Source organism: Falco peregrinus, chromosome 9, assembly GCF_023634155.1.
Source record: "Falco peregrinus isolate bFalPer1 chromosome 9, bFalPer1.pri, whole genome shotgun sequence".
In the NCBI taxonomy this organism is placed as follows: domain Eukaryota; kingdom Metazoa; phylum Chordata; class Aves; order Falconiformes; family Falconidae; genus Falco; species Falco peregrinus.
In genome coordinates, this window is record NC_073729.1 from 27,474,369 (window position 1) to 27,489,166 (window position 14,798).

The 14,798-nt window shown below is 37.7% G+C and overlaps 1 protein-coding gene across 4 annotated transcripts in view; it reads right to left on the reverse strand.

Annotated features, from left to right (window-relative positions):
- GNAS (GNAS complex locus) overlaps window positions 1-14,798 on the reverse strand; it is a 158,513-nt gene that overhangs the window by 35,129 nt on the left and 108,586 nt on the right. For all 4 annotated transcript variants that reach the window (XM_055813806.1, XM_055813807.1, XM_055813809.1 and 1 more), the window contains exon 5: window positions 5,532-5,629. In XM_055813806.1, coding sequence (XP_055669781.1) covers window positions 5,532-5,629 — 98 coding nt within the window. The remainder of the gene's footprint in view (window positions 1-5,531; window positions 5,630-14,798) is intronic.

A 14,798-nucleotide genomic window follows, 5' to 3' on the forward strand; every position in this document is an offset into this window, starting at 1 on the left:
TTCCTTGGCTTGCCAAAGAATTTACAGAGCAGTAGGCAAGCTCATCAGTTTTAGATCAGTGAAAGGGGACATGACTATTATTCTTCCTCATGGGAATGTTTAACAATATAATTGTTAATGTCCGTAAGAAGCTCATGTATGCCAGGAATATAGGCCAGGGAAATTCCTGTCCTGTTGAATGTGAGTACGCAGACATAGCTTGCAGAACTGGAGGAGACAAGAGCAACTACTCTGCCAAAATCACATCAAGTGGAAAGAAAGTAAGAAGAAGAAAAAAAAAGAAGTTATGAATAATACAAACAAGAAACCAGACTAACAGTAGTACCACTGATAAATCAGCCACTATTTAAAAAGGTGAGACGCTCAGCAAACACACTTTACTACATGTTCCATGAAGGGAACTTTGTCATGAAGTGAAATCAACATGGAAGAAAATAATTAAGCCCTCAGATCGGGGCTCTTAATTGGTCTCTACAAGTCAGCAAATCCAGAAATAAAACACACCATAAATCTTCATAAAAAATATAAAGAATTTACAACCCATAACAAATTAGAAATTAAAAAACCCAGCACGTCCACACCGGCTGATCCTTCAGCAGCCCTGCACAGCAGTTGGCTAATAGCTGCGCTCCCCCCCTTTCTTTGATAAGTATTTTAAAACAAACATCTTAAAAAATACTTCTCATAAAATTCTTCTGGAGCAGCTTGGCACAGTTCCAAGCTATCAGAGTGGCTCTGCTGGTGCTGAAGTTCGAGAAACACGACTCTGCACCACGACCAGTCACCTCGCCGTGCTTTCTGCTTCCCCGAAATGGCAGGCGGCAGGAGAAAAGCCGGCGCGGCCGGCGGCAGGAAATAGCATGAGAATGGGCTCCCGCATGCTGCTTCCAGCCCTTCCTGATATCGGAGGGTGTGAAATGGGCTGCAAAGACTGTCTCTCACATTATTTCCTTTTCCACCCCAGCCAAAACCAGGAAGCGCCAGCTAGGAGATACACAGAGACAGCACAGCGTAAAACAAAGCATAAAATCAAATTGGTGGCCAAAGCTAACTAAAGCAAAAATTCAAGGATCTGTGGGCACAGGCTAATATTAGCAAGTCTAGAAAAAGCACCAGGAGGCTCATCTACCCAGGATTTGCTTTTGATTTGCTACATAGCTAATTCAAAGGCTACTGACATCAAAGCCATTTTCTTCAGGACATCCACAGGCTTCGGGTCAGATCTTACAGGACACTGCTAGCATCCTTCACGCCCTTGTGCCACAACCAGCACATTCGTAGGGGAGTATCCTACTTACTCTGACTGTTCTGCTGTGTATTACTGAGGCTTTCAGAAAAGAGTTCCTCAAATGAAAACCAAGGTAGAAGTATTCGCAACAAGAGCACTTCAAAGAAATTGTGTTTGTTTACATTTGACAGAAGGCATATATTTGACAAACAGGTCTCGGCACATTACAGTGGAAATAGCTCCTATATTCTTAATATTCAAGGTAATATATTCTAAATGAAATGCAATCCTGTGCCTTCAGGGAAGAAATATGAAGGACGGTAAGTAATTTATTTATCACCGTTTAGGGGTTTGTATATTCTAGGTGCTTCTGTGTTCTTCTGTTTATTATTAGCCAAGAGCAGTATCACATGGCAGCTTCAGTACAAACATTTGTTCTCTTCTATATACATCCCCACAAGATGCAGGAGCAATGAAATTCGGTCTCCTCATAGATAATGCTCCCTCCTCGCAGCTGAAGTACATTCCTCGCAGAGAAACTGGTGACAACCTCACAGAAGCAGACTACCTCTAAAAGCAGAATTGAAACTAATTACTTAGTAAGACCAGACAAGAAAAGGGAAACAGCCTCCTTTCCTTTCTCTGCTTCTCAACCCTGTAAAATATGCTTAGGCAGGAAGTACAGCAAAGCTCACGATGAGCAGAGGCAGCTACTCTTTCAAAATGAACAAGGTTCCTCCAAAGTGACATTTTCATTTAGCCAGTGAGCCTGAGGATAAAGGGCAGGATACCAGAAGGGCTCTCCAGCGGATGAGGTTACCAGCCAGGCCTCCCGGCTTCACACCTCCAAAGATCACAAAGTGCACTTAAATGGAAAGCCAGGACGGTACCTGGCGCTTTTGATAAATTTGTCTTTTCTGAGCCAATGCAACCAGGAACTTGGTGGAGCAATGATAACAGTGCATATTAACACTGACTTCTTACAGGGAGACACTGAGAAATTCTAGTGAGCCAGCAGTATTGTAGTACTTAAAGTAGCTGCTCAGGAGCAGGAGAAAAATACCATTCCCAGACTCCAAACACCTAAGTTCACGTTAGGTAGATACATTAGGCTGAAAATTATACTCATTCCCACTTTTCTGGAAAAGGACAAGCATCAAAAAGTGGCTTCCCCCTCACCCTTTGTTCATTGAGGAGAGTTCCTAACTCATCAGACAGTTCCCTTTCCTTAGCACAAGAGCTTAAGCCCCCATCCCCCAACATCTTTCTTTTCAAGATGCTCCAGCATCCTGCAGCTATGCCATACAGTCCTTAACTCTAAGAAGCCTTTCCGTTGGACCTTTTGTAGGCTAAGCTGCCTACAAAGAGAACCAGTTTTTAACCCTGAAAAGCAGAATTTCGAACAGAAGGGAACTAGGTAATTCCTCATGAACTTCCCAGTACCTCGCTGCCACCATCACACCATTAACAAGAGATGGAAATAAGAGGAGGGAAAAGGCTTGTGCCAGTTCCCAGAAGTCATCAGGCAGGATGCGGGGTGCTGCCGCGGTCCGCTGCCTGGAACAGCTGCCACCCAAGCAGACCACAAGCCCTGCAATGTGCCTGCTTCCCCGAGGGCAGGCAATACGGACCAGCCCTGAACTCTTCAGGACCCCTCAAGAAGCACTGCATACACTACATGCAGGTTTGGCAGAAACAGAACTGAATTTCATGTTGATATTAACATTTCTGAAAGCCAAACAAAGCCCTGTAAGAGATACGCGCCTCACTGTTCCCTGCTGAAACACAGACAAAATTGATTTTTAAACATTCGGCAGAAACTCCTTGCGAAGCTCCCTCTGTATAACTGTGTCACTTCCAAGAGTGAAAAAAACCTTCTTTTTAAAAAATGCAGAATGTTAGATGAGCCCATACCAAGACAAACTTTACACTAAGCAAGTCACACTTCAAAAAATGACAGTTTAAAAAAAAAAAATGGAATTTTTAAGAACAACTATAAAAAGTTAGTTTTTGTGAAGAAGAAACATTGTTTAAATTTTGAAGTAACTCACCAAACAAAGAATCCATTAATATTTAAGAATTTATTCAACTTTCAAGAACAAAAAGGGATTTTTGGAAGCTGGATTGATCTTGAAAGACAAAAGCCACTTTTCCGCCTTCCATTTTAAGTATGCCTTTCTTGTTTTAAACAGGGACTTCAAAAGGAAAAAGTTCAGAACCCAAGACTCTCCTCTGAAAGAACTGATAGCACCAACACAGTTGCTCAACTTTCTCTTTTAATTTCTATTAGCCCTAATGACAGTAGCTTGCACATCCAAATTAAAATAGTCTTCACCTGATAAATCTCAGCAACATTTTATATTTTGCCTTTGTTACATTTTTTTTTAGGGTGTGCTCACCAGGTTAATTTCAAGGCAATCAATCATGTCAGATTTTACAGGAAGTCATTTTCATCAGGTCCCTTGAAACTTTAATATGACAAAAACACATTCAGGATTTCAAAATGACGTTAACATCCAAGCAAACATTTTGCCATTAAAACCCTCTTACCTCACATATTCTGTAATTAAAAATGCCACTGCATGATCGAAAATGACAGAGACAAGAACTACCAAAACTAACAATTATAAAGCTCCTTCTGCAAGGAAATTATGTCATATACTTTACTATCAAATAGAATAAATATTAGAATTACGAAACATTTTTAGGAGACAGCAATAGTATCTTAGAAAAAATAATCTGTAATTTGTCAGCAACATACAAGGTTTCTTTTCGGCTCAACAACCCATGATGTAGAATTAAGTGTTCCACTAGATGGAGCAGGACAGTAAAACCATCACAAAGGCCATCCTCTTTGTAGATCTATAAAAAATTTGATCTCCAGCAAATCAGGGACGGTAAGAATTTTAGCTTTCTTTTGTGCATTCAAGGCAGAACAAAATTTGTTCCTCTTCCAAAAAAGGGCAACAGAAAACGGCCTTACTGCTTAACAATATTTACTTCTCATCATAGAAGCTGGCTATTGACAAACACTAACCAGAAACAAAAAAATAATCACTATCAGAAACAAAATTAGTTTTCCCCCCATTTCTATCAGCTTTACACTAGAAAGACAAAATTTACCGGAGAGTTGACAAAAAATGAAACTCTTGGGAGTATTTCTTATTCTGTAGCAAGGGAACTTGCAAAGAGATCCATGCCAAGTGATCAAACATTAGTCACCTAATGCAAAAGACATCGCTACAGATCAAACAAATTCACGCTAGAAACAATGGCAAAACTTCAAAGAGGCTCCTAAAGACCTGGAGCTGTGCAAGTCATAGTAAAATTATCTCCCTGGTCTCTTCTCAAACAGAGCTAATTGTTGATTTACCTTTAAGTCGACCTAAACAAACAAAGAACCTTACAAATACCATTTCATCAAGTGTTCTTTATAAAAATGCAGTAGCAGGCAAACTACAGCTGTCCATCATCGTGTGAAACGAGAAATCTGCATTTCCTGGACCACTAAACCTTATTTCAGCTTCTCCAAAAGAAGCAGAGAGTATAAACTAACAAAGAATAGTTTTAACCATTAATATTCCATATTTAAGTCCTACAATTCTTGAGTATACGCTACAAAAATACCAGGAATGGTAAAATTATCACAAACATCTTATCATAAAAAAAATTATGAACCGTACCGCATTGCTATATGTGATAACTGCAAACAAGCACCACTTTCTCATGACAATACTAATTATCACAGTCGTATAAATAGCAGAAGAGAATGAATCATATGAATCATTTTCAGATATGTGCATGAAGGCACACAAGCAAAGTCTTCGTGACTGATCATAGGCTGCTACCCATGACTGTTGCTGCCATCTCTTTGTTTTCAGATAAATAAACTGCACTAAAAACAAAAGCTACAAACACGGGCATGTTTCACACAAATGTACTTTCCACCTTACTAAAACTTGCTGCAGCATCTGAAACTGTCATTTAGAAAGGAACTGGTCTAAGTGGAAGAAGGAGAAAATTTGGTCTTTGAGAAAATACAATTGTCCACTGCATTAAGGTGTCAGCCACCATTTGAAAGCATCTGCAAGGTTTTAATACAGATTTTCTTGTCTAACTGAACACCAGTTTTTCCTGCCTCTCTGAATAGCTGATTACCAATAATTCACTATGAAGCATACACTCCTTTTCCAAGGCATGGAAAAGTAGGAATCAGGACCACCCAAAATCACTGTCATTAACATTCAATTTAAAGAAACTGTATATTGCAGTCAATATACAGCAGGATAGAAACAATACTTACTACTGTGCACAATCAATCAGCTGATATTCATTAGATCTCTCATAGCAGGCCTTCACACCTTCGTCTTGCCAAAGTGTTTTTGTATGTTCATAAAACTCCTGAAAGAGTAAAAATGATATTAGCAAAATGGAGTGTGTGAAGAGAATCAAACAGTAACACATCATTACCACTGTAATGAACAGTAAATGGTAGCATATTCAACAAAAGAATTTAAACATTTTTTAGAACCTGACTACAGTTCAGTTGGCTTTCTTAGCTGTTTTGACTTTAACGTTTTTTAACACATAAAGAACTGCTTCTCAATCGTTTTGATAGAGTTCAACTGTATATTGAAAGAAGGGTTAACTCATCATTAAAGACAATTCTGTTAGCATTTTTAACAACAAATACTATTTGGTAACATTTGTTCTTTAACTCACAATTCCACTGCACGTTATATTTATCTGGCTGTCAAGATTATTTTTTTTCTTTAGCGAAACACTACTTCTCAGTAATTCTTACATAAAGGTAGCAAATGCTGATTAGGTTTTACTTTACTTTCCAAGTCAGTGAGGATCTTTGAGGACTATATAGACATCTGTACCTTACTTAACTCTGTATCACTTAACTCAAAGTATTTCCAGAATTTATTCTTTTACAGTGTAAAAAGATATTGAATTACAGAAGAAATACAGTAATACAAAGCTAGATCATGTTTTGATTCTGTCAACCTTAAAAATTATAAGCCAACATATGAAAGCAGCCAGCCAAAAATGCAATGCTTCAGTTTTGTTGAAACTATAACAAAAGTACAAAACACAACCAGAAGCCCATTACCTTTTGCATATAAAAGATGCACTTTGGCTCCAGCAGGGCGAACTGTATTTCTGGCTATCAGTCTAAGAACTTTGAATAGACTTAGAAAGAACAGCAGTGGCCGAGTGACTTAAATACACACACCACTGTGGGCATTACTTTTATCAACAACCACAGACTTTTCTTGGCGCTCTCTCAGACCTTTTAAAGTGTTTTGGACTAAATATTTTTATTCTGATTTTAAGTGACTCTAGTAACTTATTCCAAATCAGCTTTATTGAATCCAGGACACCACATGACCTTTAAAATAGTTGTTGTATATATTCTATCTCTCTGCCCACCCCTTTTCTTTACAGTAGAAATATATTATTTTTTTTAAAGAATATATTTTAAATAGCCATTGTACTGCTTCAAGGTTCCTTCATTAACTCAGCTTTGGAATCTCTCCCTCACTTGGGATTATGAGTTTCTTGCATTCTTATACTATCAATGTAGCACAAAGAAAGGGGTCACATCCAAATGTGAATTCCAAGACTTCACTTGAAAATATCTTTTTGAAAAATTCACTTTCCTACCAGAATGTTAACACCTGAACTGTACCAGAACAGTAGATGCTTTAAGTGGCATCTTAAGAAAGTAAATTTAGTGATGCAGAGTTTCAAACCATCTTCTTTTTGGCAGGTGTAAGATGCATATGTGATTATGTGATCACACAGTTGTGAATACCAATGATGGAAGCAACCTATCAAATATATATTTGATCTTGCTTTTATTGCTATTGAATATCCATTAACTGCACACACACATAAATGATAGTAAACAGCACACATCTAAAAAACTCTTTGTGGCAGAATTTTGTTCTAATTTCTTTTAAAGAGATTATAAAGTTTATATATAAAACTTAGATGTATCTTTCCAATTTGTTCCCTGCTTTTATGAACTGTTCATGAACAAAAAGTGCAGCTAGATTTCTTTTGTAAGTACATAAGAAGATTTTACTTGATTGTTAGTATTTGTAGATTGTACAACCATTTGCTGTTAAAGGAAGCAAAAGATGAATCAAAATCTGAATTCCTGTCCTCAATTTTCCTTCTCCCACTACTGGAATTATGTTCATTGGATGCTTTCATTTTGAAGGTTTCCGATTTTTTGGCAGTTGGGGGACTGTCAATTGCCTTCAATCTTCAACTGGTTCACAGCATAGTGAGAAAACTATCTTTCCAAAGCAAAAAGAAGTAGGAAGAGAGAGTAAAGGAGAAAGCGAGAATATCTGGAGTCTCACTGTATTTGAACCAAACCCATTTTGGGGTGGCTTTATGTATTTATTTTTAAAAGTAACAGTCTTTTAATGCAGAACATCTTATGAGTCACTCAACATTACTACAAAGCTGGGAAATTGAAAAATTGAATTGTCAATTGTACAAGATTTTTTTTCTGAAACAGCAGGCCAATTCAAATGGACACACATCACTTAAATTTCCCATCTAATCAAGATAACTTACACCAGACTTCAGACAGTTAATTGAACTATTTGGCAGAGACACAGTTCTAAAATAGACATCTACTTCAAACTGGGGTCAGCATCTGCCAAGCCAATTATCTCTAAATATACCCCAAAATAGTCACTTCAATCCCACATTACAGTAAGTAACTAGGCAAAGATAAGTTTACAGAAAATGCAATAAAACATAAAGATTCTTCATCCCCTACAAACGTACATTTAAAGTGAAAAGAGGCAGTGCCTTAATGAAAAAAACTCCAAGCACAGTAAAACTCTGCCACAATAATGAGACACAAAATTCCTTCCTCACTACAGCTATGACATTCTGGTAGAGAACTGATAGAAAGCAATTATTTCACACAGCTTATGAACTCCATCATACCTTGTGCAGAAACATTTGGAGTGGCTTCTGCAATCAGACTCTTAAAATGGGATGAAAAGTAAATCCAGCTCCTGGCCCTAGCATAACACATAATAAACCCCCCAGGATTTAGTTTAACAGAACAGCTACATACTGTTCAGAAGAGTCCTCCCTGCGTTTGAAGGGCAGTTCTTAATTTCTAAGAAAATACATGGATTACAATAACAGGATAATGATCAATATTTGTGCCTCATTAGGCCAAATTAACAATAAAATACTTAATAATGCCTTTATGCCTGCCCTGCTAATATGAACTATAACCAGCAATAGTTGTGCAATCTTTTCAATATGGTTAGTAACTGTCCATGTGGAATGGAAAAAGACTTTTAGGTTCACATTCTTTGAAATTTTTACTGGCATTTCAAAATCAGGATCTACAAGTTATGAGTAATAGGTTTTTATACTAAGACATAGTGGGGTTTTTGCCTTTCTTTTCATTCTGCTTTTAAAACTGAACTACATGACTTATGACAGCCAAATATGATAGCCTTTTATTAATAAACAACCTCTTGTCTTTAGGCCACATCAATTATGTCTTCACACATTTTGGGACTAATGCTGACCCAGCTTACACAACTGCAAACTAGGAAGGTTTCCACCAAAGAGAAGTTGGAAGCAGGCTTACAGAGTTCCATTCTTGTTTTATTAGAAGCCTACTTGTACTAGTGATTGATTGTGGAATTAAGACAGTAGCTAGCTGCAAAAAAACAGATTCTCCCTCCTCCCCAATACACCTACACTAACCACAATTCTGAAATAATATTTAAGAAAAAGAATAACACAAGAAATCCTCAGCATCCCACTGAGTCATGGAATGTAACCTGGGGCTACTCTCAGGGAACGCAAATAAACCCACAAGATTTGCTATGTATTTAGGTAAAACAGGAGCTTCAGAAGCCACTAGAAAAATGAAGTTAGCAACGGGGTTGGGGTTTTTTTCAGCTAAAGAAATCTAATTTGTAAGAGATCTCTAAAAATAATGAGTTCAGAAATAAATTAACCAAAAGTAGCAGGCAAATTTCCTGAAAAGAAATAGCCAGAAAACTAGTCCTTACATGTCTGCCTCTTGTTTCCATAACACTGATTCATTTGCTGGCACATTCTAATATAACAGACTCTGCAGCAGCATCAACACAGGTTTCTCTTACAGGACAAAATGGAACTCCTAACAAAGCAGCTAAAATAAACAAATAATACCAAATAACAATTTGGTTTGCGATGACATTCCACAATAAACAGGATTTAAATGTTAGGTTCCAAATGAACCATAGCATTTGCAAACTATGCTCATATTATCCATTCCTGCCCTATACACACTTAAAACTGAAAAAAAATGATTCAAGTTATGTCATTTTCCATTTAAAAAAAATGCTGCAGTAGCCAATACACACCCAAGATCCTGTTTAAAGCTGAAGCTGTGTAAAGCAACAAAAGTCAACATAAGTGATGACAGCACGGCATCACCAAGGAAGGTGAGAAGCTAATTCTTCCTAAGAATTATGTGAAGATCGTAGCATGTATTTACCACCAGATCAGACTTTACACTTTTCAAAGCAGCTAACATAACCCTGAAGAGGGAGAAATTCTTATGTAGAACGCTTAGGGAAAACATGACACAAATCTGAACTGAACTAACAGGGCTTCAGGCTGGGCAGGGGTGCAGTTTGAATTCTGGGCACAACCCCTAACAGGCTATGCTTCTATGAAACTATAAAAAAGAAAATCCACTCTCTAAGTAAACGTTCTGTGGTCTTACTTAAATAACTCAAGTACCAAGGACCATGATTTGCTGATGGCAAGGAAGCCTCATTTCTCATCATACCATAACACTGTGATACTGAAAAAGTCGTATTTATGTGAAATGTTTTTCAGTATTAATGTTTTATTTATTAGACGACACTTTCTCCACCTGCTAAAAGTTTTCCAATAGAATGATTCAATAGGCAACATTAGTAAATCGCTTCTATTCACTTACAGGAATCAACGCAGACCTCTAGAGAAAAAACCCATCAGCGGAAATCATCATGTAAAAGGGATGCTTGGAAAACAGTACTTTGTTCCAGACAGATCTTATTGACACAATTCTGGATTAGAAAAGGGGCAATGCAGAGTCTAATCAAGTTTTAAACCTACTTGTATTAGAAAACTTCAGCAAACTGAATAAACGGCTACAGGTAAACAGGTTTTTATTAAAAGTCAAACCAGACAAAGTGTTAAAGAACTTTGAGGTTGAGCGTTTTGGTTGTTAAAAAAAAAACAACAAACCCTCAAGAGACAAACTCTAGGCCTGGGAAAAAAATAAAGGAATCAAGATCAGCTTTTGAGAGGCATTCTAAAAGGATAAAATGTTAGCAGAAAATCAAAGAGAAAAACTGGACATAACGTCTGTAAGGTTTCGTTCCCTCCAGATATATAAATACTCAAGAGACTTTAAAAAAAATGTTTGTGAAGCAATGTTTTATAGGCATTAGGATGTTGGCAGGGAAAAATACTGGCACAGTTCTTGCCACTATGTTACCCCATCCACAGGAATCTTAGCATGGACATGCAACATTACCTTTTCTTTGTAAAATATAACATAGGGTGGATCTGTCATTAGAACAGCTTATTTACCAATTCCAGCAAAAGTCAATGCCATTGAAAAAAACCAAACCTTACCTACTAAAAGATGTGCACAACCATTACACAATGTTGTGGTTAAAACTGGGTTTCAATTCCTGGGCAAAGTTCACTGTCCCATAGAGCTGCACATTTCATAATAAGAGTTTTAAATAGGTCATCAACTTACAAAGCTAATGATTGAAGGTCAAACCAAACCAGCTTCTAACTGTAAAATAGTATCTTGGAGGACATTTGCTTCCCAGCGGGCTCAGCTTTTGAAAATAACACTGACCATTGGTTTCAAAGCCCTTTACAAACCTACTCTGCAAGCTGGGTGCACATGAACTTTACTTTCATGACAGTCAGGCAGTTCTGCTGCATTCCACTAACAAACTGCATTAGAACAAGACAAGGTCACAGGACGGCAGGGCAGCATGGTGCATTCCAAGACAAACTGCACAAGTTGATTTTCTCCTTCCAGGATAGGTAAATACATGACAAACTGATTTAATTTTCATTGCTCATGTCTGAAATCAAGTGATTACTATTGACTGTAAGGCTGCTCAAAGAAGGAAACTGATGGCACCTTGTCATTCCCCCGTGTTTGGGCAGGCATACTAGAATGTGTTAAATTTGTCAAATCAGACAGTTTAATAAGCCACTTACTTGAATAGGGAAACATCTGCATTCCTAATGGTGTGAACAAGTGTTAATTATTGCTTGCTATTTTAGGGAAAATATGCCGATGATATCACAAAGGAAACGCATACCTACAAATAGTTGAAGATATTCTCCAGTTACTGGCACATGTCCAGAGCTGAATACAAAACTCTTTGGGAGAGGCCAGAGTACTCAGCACTTCCCATAACTGAGTCAGAAATATTTTCAGTAAGGATTCCGTCTCATCATCAATAGTTTTTCATGCTCAGAAAAGAATGATCCTGAAATATTTTTTACCATTATTGCTTACAGTATCTTCACATTTCTAGTAGCACAAATTAAACTGGATGTGGCTGCAAGGAACGGACAATGGGAAATTTAAGAAACTCCTGTGAAGTTTGAATTTTCATTTTTCCCCTTTGTTAAGAGTTTCAAAACACACACCACAGTATTTGAGAAATGTGCCAACACACAATTCCATACCCATAAGCTACAAAATGCCTTTGGTTAAAAGACCTCACTAGCGTAACATCACACTATTTCTCTTTTATTTCTACTTTCACAAGAGGTTTAATTGCCACAGAAACTCAATCTCTTGATACTAGCACACTGCCCAGATTTAAATCTTTCACACAACTCCTATTTCAAGCACATCATGCTCATTAGGGAGGACAAACTCACTTTTGGTGAGAGCACCAAGATGGAAGTTGGCAGATGTGGACCCTACTCCCCCTTTCATAAAGATTCTTCCGCAATTTTAAACCGAGTAATCAATGTTGTTCTGCTTCTTCGGAAAATACTCATACACAGAAAGAAGGCCATTAATTAATGGATTAAACTTGCTGATTGCACAAAAGGCTCACCAAGATGTCTTCTATACAATTCCAGCTCTCTCTCGGGGCAGCAGAGAGCAGCTATAGAGGCTTCTCAACCATCAGCTATTTTTGTAGAGCTCAGGCTAAGAAGGAAGATTTAATAAAACTCTTGAGAAATTTCCTTTCAGCCTTAAATTAGGGTTTGGAAATGTCTTTCATACTACATCATTTAGTTGCTTTTTGTGTAATGAATAAAGAATAAACTTAAACAGCCATATCAAATTACCTTATACCTTATGCAGTGCTAAGAACAAACTCCATTTCAAATAACGGGTTGCACCCACACTGCAACTTTGCTGCCCCCTCTCAGGTTGGAAACAAAAATCCTATTTTTGCCAGAAACTTCTACCAACAAAAAAGGTTAAAAGATACAATAGTTCCTCCTCATTCTAAAGTCAGGCAAATCCCAAAGACAGATCACCAATCATCTTACCATCTTTCTGGAGAAACAGAATCTGTATTCATAAAAGTATTCATAAACTCGCAACACAGTCTACATGAAGAAATCAGCTCACCTACAACTACAACAGATCAATTAAAAGTTCTGTTTATTTGCTGGGACTCTATTTTTTAGAGTAAAAAGCTACCCCAATCTCCTGGGAGCTTAAGAAATTCTGAATTTTACCGAACACTGAAGAAATGTCATGTACTCTCCAAAGGCAAGCTGAAAACCCAGACAACCTGCTGGTTCTCTGAACAGCAGGACTCCACTACAAGAGACACTTGCATTTAGCAAACATGATACCCGTCACGGCTCCAGCCAGCCGTGGGCACAACAGATCTGAGGCAGGATCAGAACTCAGAGTCACACGCGCAGCAAACACACAAGCAAATACCTGTTCATCCACACACCTTCATTCCCACATGAGCTCTTGCCAACTTCCATTCGAGTTTGACAAGGGAAAAGGCCTGTGCTTGTGGATCTCTCTCAAGATTTGGGAACTGACATAGTTACGAAGTTATGATGGAATTTAAAAAACAACGGTATACTCCCTGTCGCTCTGTTCCATCTAAGTCTCCCTGCTGTAAAAAGGTAACTTTGTACATCTTAGCCACACTACAATATACTGTATTTGGTACTGGAATAATAAAACACAACTTTAAATTTAGCACTGAGGGCGACATGTAAAAAGGGCAAAGAATATTCCACAGAATCAAAATATAGTATAGATCACAGTGGTTTTCACTTTCTTTATTTTCAGTTACTTCCACACTCATCCAAGTTCATCCTTTACTCACCTGACACAATGTAAATTAAACACCAAAGTAATTATTTTCTTAGAAACATGTTTACTGTCACATTTTCGAGACTTTGCACGTTACAGAATTTTTATGCCCAGCGGCACTTTTTGTTGCACACTCAAACCCCATGTCCACAGGGCAGTTAGTACATTTACCTGTTGCTTAGTCTTCACATAGCCTCTCACAGAAACTCTTCTCAAGCCATCGCGATATCAGGCAGGCTCACAGGTAGAATTTTATTTCATCTATGCATACACCAGTATTTTGTGATACCCTCTTACTGTGATTAAAACCAGAAAATGTTTGAGAATTTCTATATTGAATTTATGCCTATTTCCTGTTTAATTCAGCTGACAGCTCTTCCATTTCAACATAAATTGAATTAATCTGTTCTTGTTCTTTAAGACTGCTCTGAGAAAAACAAAGAAGATGTATCAAGAAAAATTAAGTCACGATTTCTTCAAATGAATTTCCGAAGGAGAACTTATGAACCTATAAATATGGTATGGTGGGAATGTACCAGATAGAAATACAAGTGCAGAATAAAGCATTAGCATTTACTTCAAGTGCTAATCAAATAAATTAATAATAAAGCAAAAAATAGGGTGGTATTTTTGTAGTACAAAAAAACAATGGCACTACAGAAAAGACGTACAGATAATGCCCACTGTCAAAGGTCCTGGATTGTAGACGCTCCAATTTAAGGAAATACTTCATGGGATTTCAACCGAACTAGGTGAACACCTCAGTGAAAGCACTGCAGAATTCAGAGGGCACATTCCTTTAATTTTCTAGCCAAAAATACCTTCACTTCATACACAGAACGTGTTTTATTTCATTGCATGTAACAAACTGAAGCATAAGAATAGCACCCCCAGTTCCACTGCAGTTAGAAACTGCTGTTACTGGCAATAAAATCTGTATTACTAGAAGGTAGGACAAATCAAGTTCTCCTCTGTAAATAAAAGAAGTTTTGCATAAATTATGTATGCTAATACAGAAATCCCAAAGACTTTCTTTTTGTGGACCAAAAGAAACAGGATCTGTAAAATCCATGGTATTGAAAGCGGTTTGCACCAGCTTCTCCCCCCAGGTGCTAACAGACACCCCTGAGCCACAGCGCTCACATCCCAGAGCTCTAGAGCCTCTCCAACATGTACAGCAGGCAGCTG